Below are 1,202 nucleotides of genomic sequence, written 5' to 3'. Positions count from 1 at the left end.
GAAGAAAGGAAGGAAGGAAGGAAGGAAGGAAGGAAGGAAGGAAGGAAGGAAGGAAGGAAGGAAGGAAGGAAGGAAGGAAGGAAGGAAGGAAGGAGGGAAGAAAGGAAGGAAGGAAGGAAGGAAAGAAGGAAGGAAGGAAGGAAGGAAGGAAGGAAGGAAGGAAGGAAGGAAGGAAGGAAGGAAGGAAGGAAGGAAGGAAGGAAGGAAGGAAGGAAGGAAGGAAGGAAGGAGAGAGCAGGAGGAAAGAAGGAACAGGAGAATTAGGTCATTTTGACCCGAAGACTCTACAAGGGTTAATTGTCGTGGCCTCATATTGACAGATCCACAAACATGAAGAGACTCCAAGTTTCTCCATCTCTTTGTTCCTAGAGTGCTTCGTCCAGCGTGTCTTCAGCTTCACGAGCTGCTCGAGTCTCTCAGAGACTCGTCCGGCTGTCGCTGCCCAGACTGAAGGAGAGCAACATCTGCTGCCAGCTGGGTCGCCCCGAGGAGCCCGTCTGGACCGTAAGACCCACTAACTAATGTCATCATGTCATAAAATACTGTAACCATTTAGATGAACCACCACCAACACCATGCAACTACTTTTTATATGATCATTAAATGTGAAACTGTTGGTGAATCCTGCACTTGTAGTAAGTTTTCACTGTTTTCTTTATATTTTGACGAATCAAAAACCCTTTGGAGGACAGAGGAACTGCTGCGGTTGAATATGTGTCACATTTTCTGCTTTTTAAGAGCAGTTAGCACTAAAACTTTACAACGTTTCTGAAATCTGATCAGGTTTCTGGTACAGCGAAGAAAGCCACGGCAAGTGTCCGCGTGGAGATGCTGGCAGCGCCGAGGCGGCTCTCCGAGGACTACGTTCCTCCACGAGAAGCTGAGTGGAGTCGCAGAGATGCCCGGTCCACCTGAGCACCCGCTGGGAGGACGACCAGTCAGAGACTCCAGCAGAAGTACTGGAGTTGAGGGGGGATGAGGGGGGACAGCATCCCCCCCTGAAATAAAAACGGTCCAAATCATCCCCCTGTAAAACTACCATCCCTCCTTTCCATCCCTTATGTCATTTCATCAATGAATGTGGTTTTACTGATATTTCAACATTTACAGTCATCACCAGAAAAATTACTTTTCCATTTTCACCTGTTTCAAGTAAATTTTCACTGGAAATAAGTAGGAAAATCTGCCAGTGGGACAAGATT

The 1,202-nt window shown here is 47.1% G+C and overlaps 1 protein-coding gene across 1 annotated transcript in view; it reads left to right on the top strand.

Annotated features, from left to right (window-relative positions):
- The window catches only part of LOC133447760 (sperm microtubule associated protein 2-like), a 3,281-nt gene extending 2,311 nt beyond the window's left edge, over positions 1 to 970 (top strand). The window contains exons 3-4 of the mRNA XM_061726487.1: positions 370 to 504; positions 784 to 970. Coding sequence (XP_061582471.1) covers positions 370 to 504; positions 784 to 915 — 267 coding nt within the window. The 3' untranslated portion in view covers positions 916 to 970. The remainder of the gene's footprint in view (positions 1 to 369; positions 505 to 783) is intronic.
- The last annotated feature ends 232 nt before the right edge of the window (positions 971 to 1,202 follow it).

The sequence above is a fragment of the Cololabis saira genome, chromosome 7, assembly GCF_033807715.1.
Source record: "Cololabis saira isolate AMF1-May2022 chromosome 7, fColSai1.1, whole genome shotgun sequence".
NCBI classification, from domain to species: Eukaryota; Metazoa; Chordata; class Actinopteri; order Beloniformes; family Belonidae; genus Cololabis; species Cololabis saira.
This window is presented reverse-complemented; position numbering and strand designations above follow the sequence as displayed.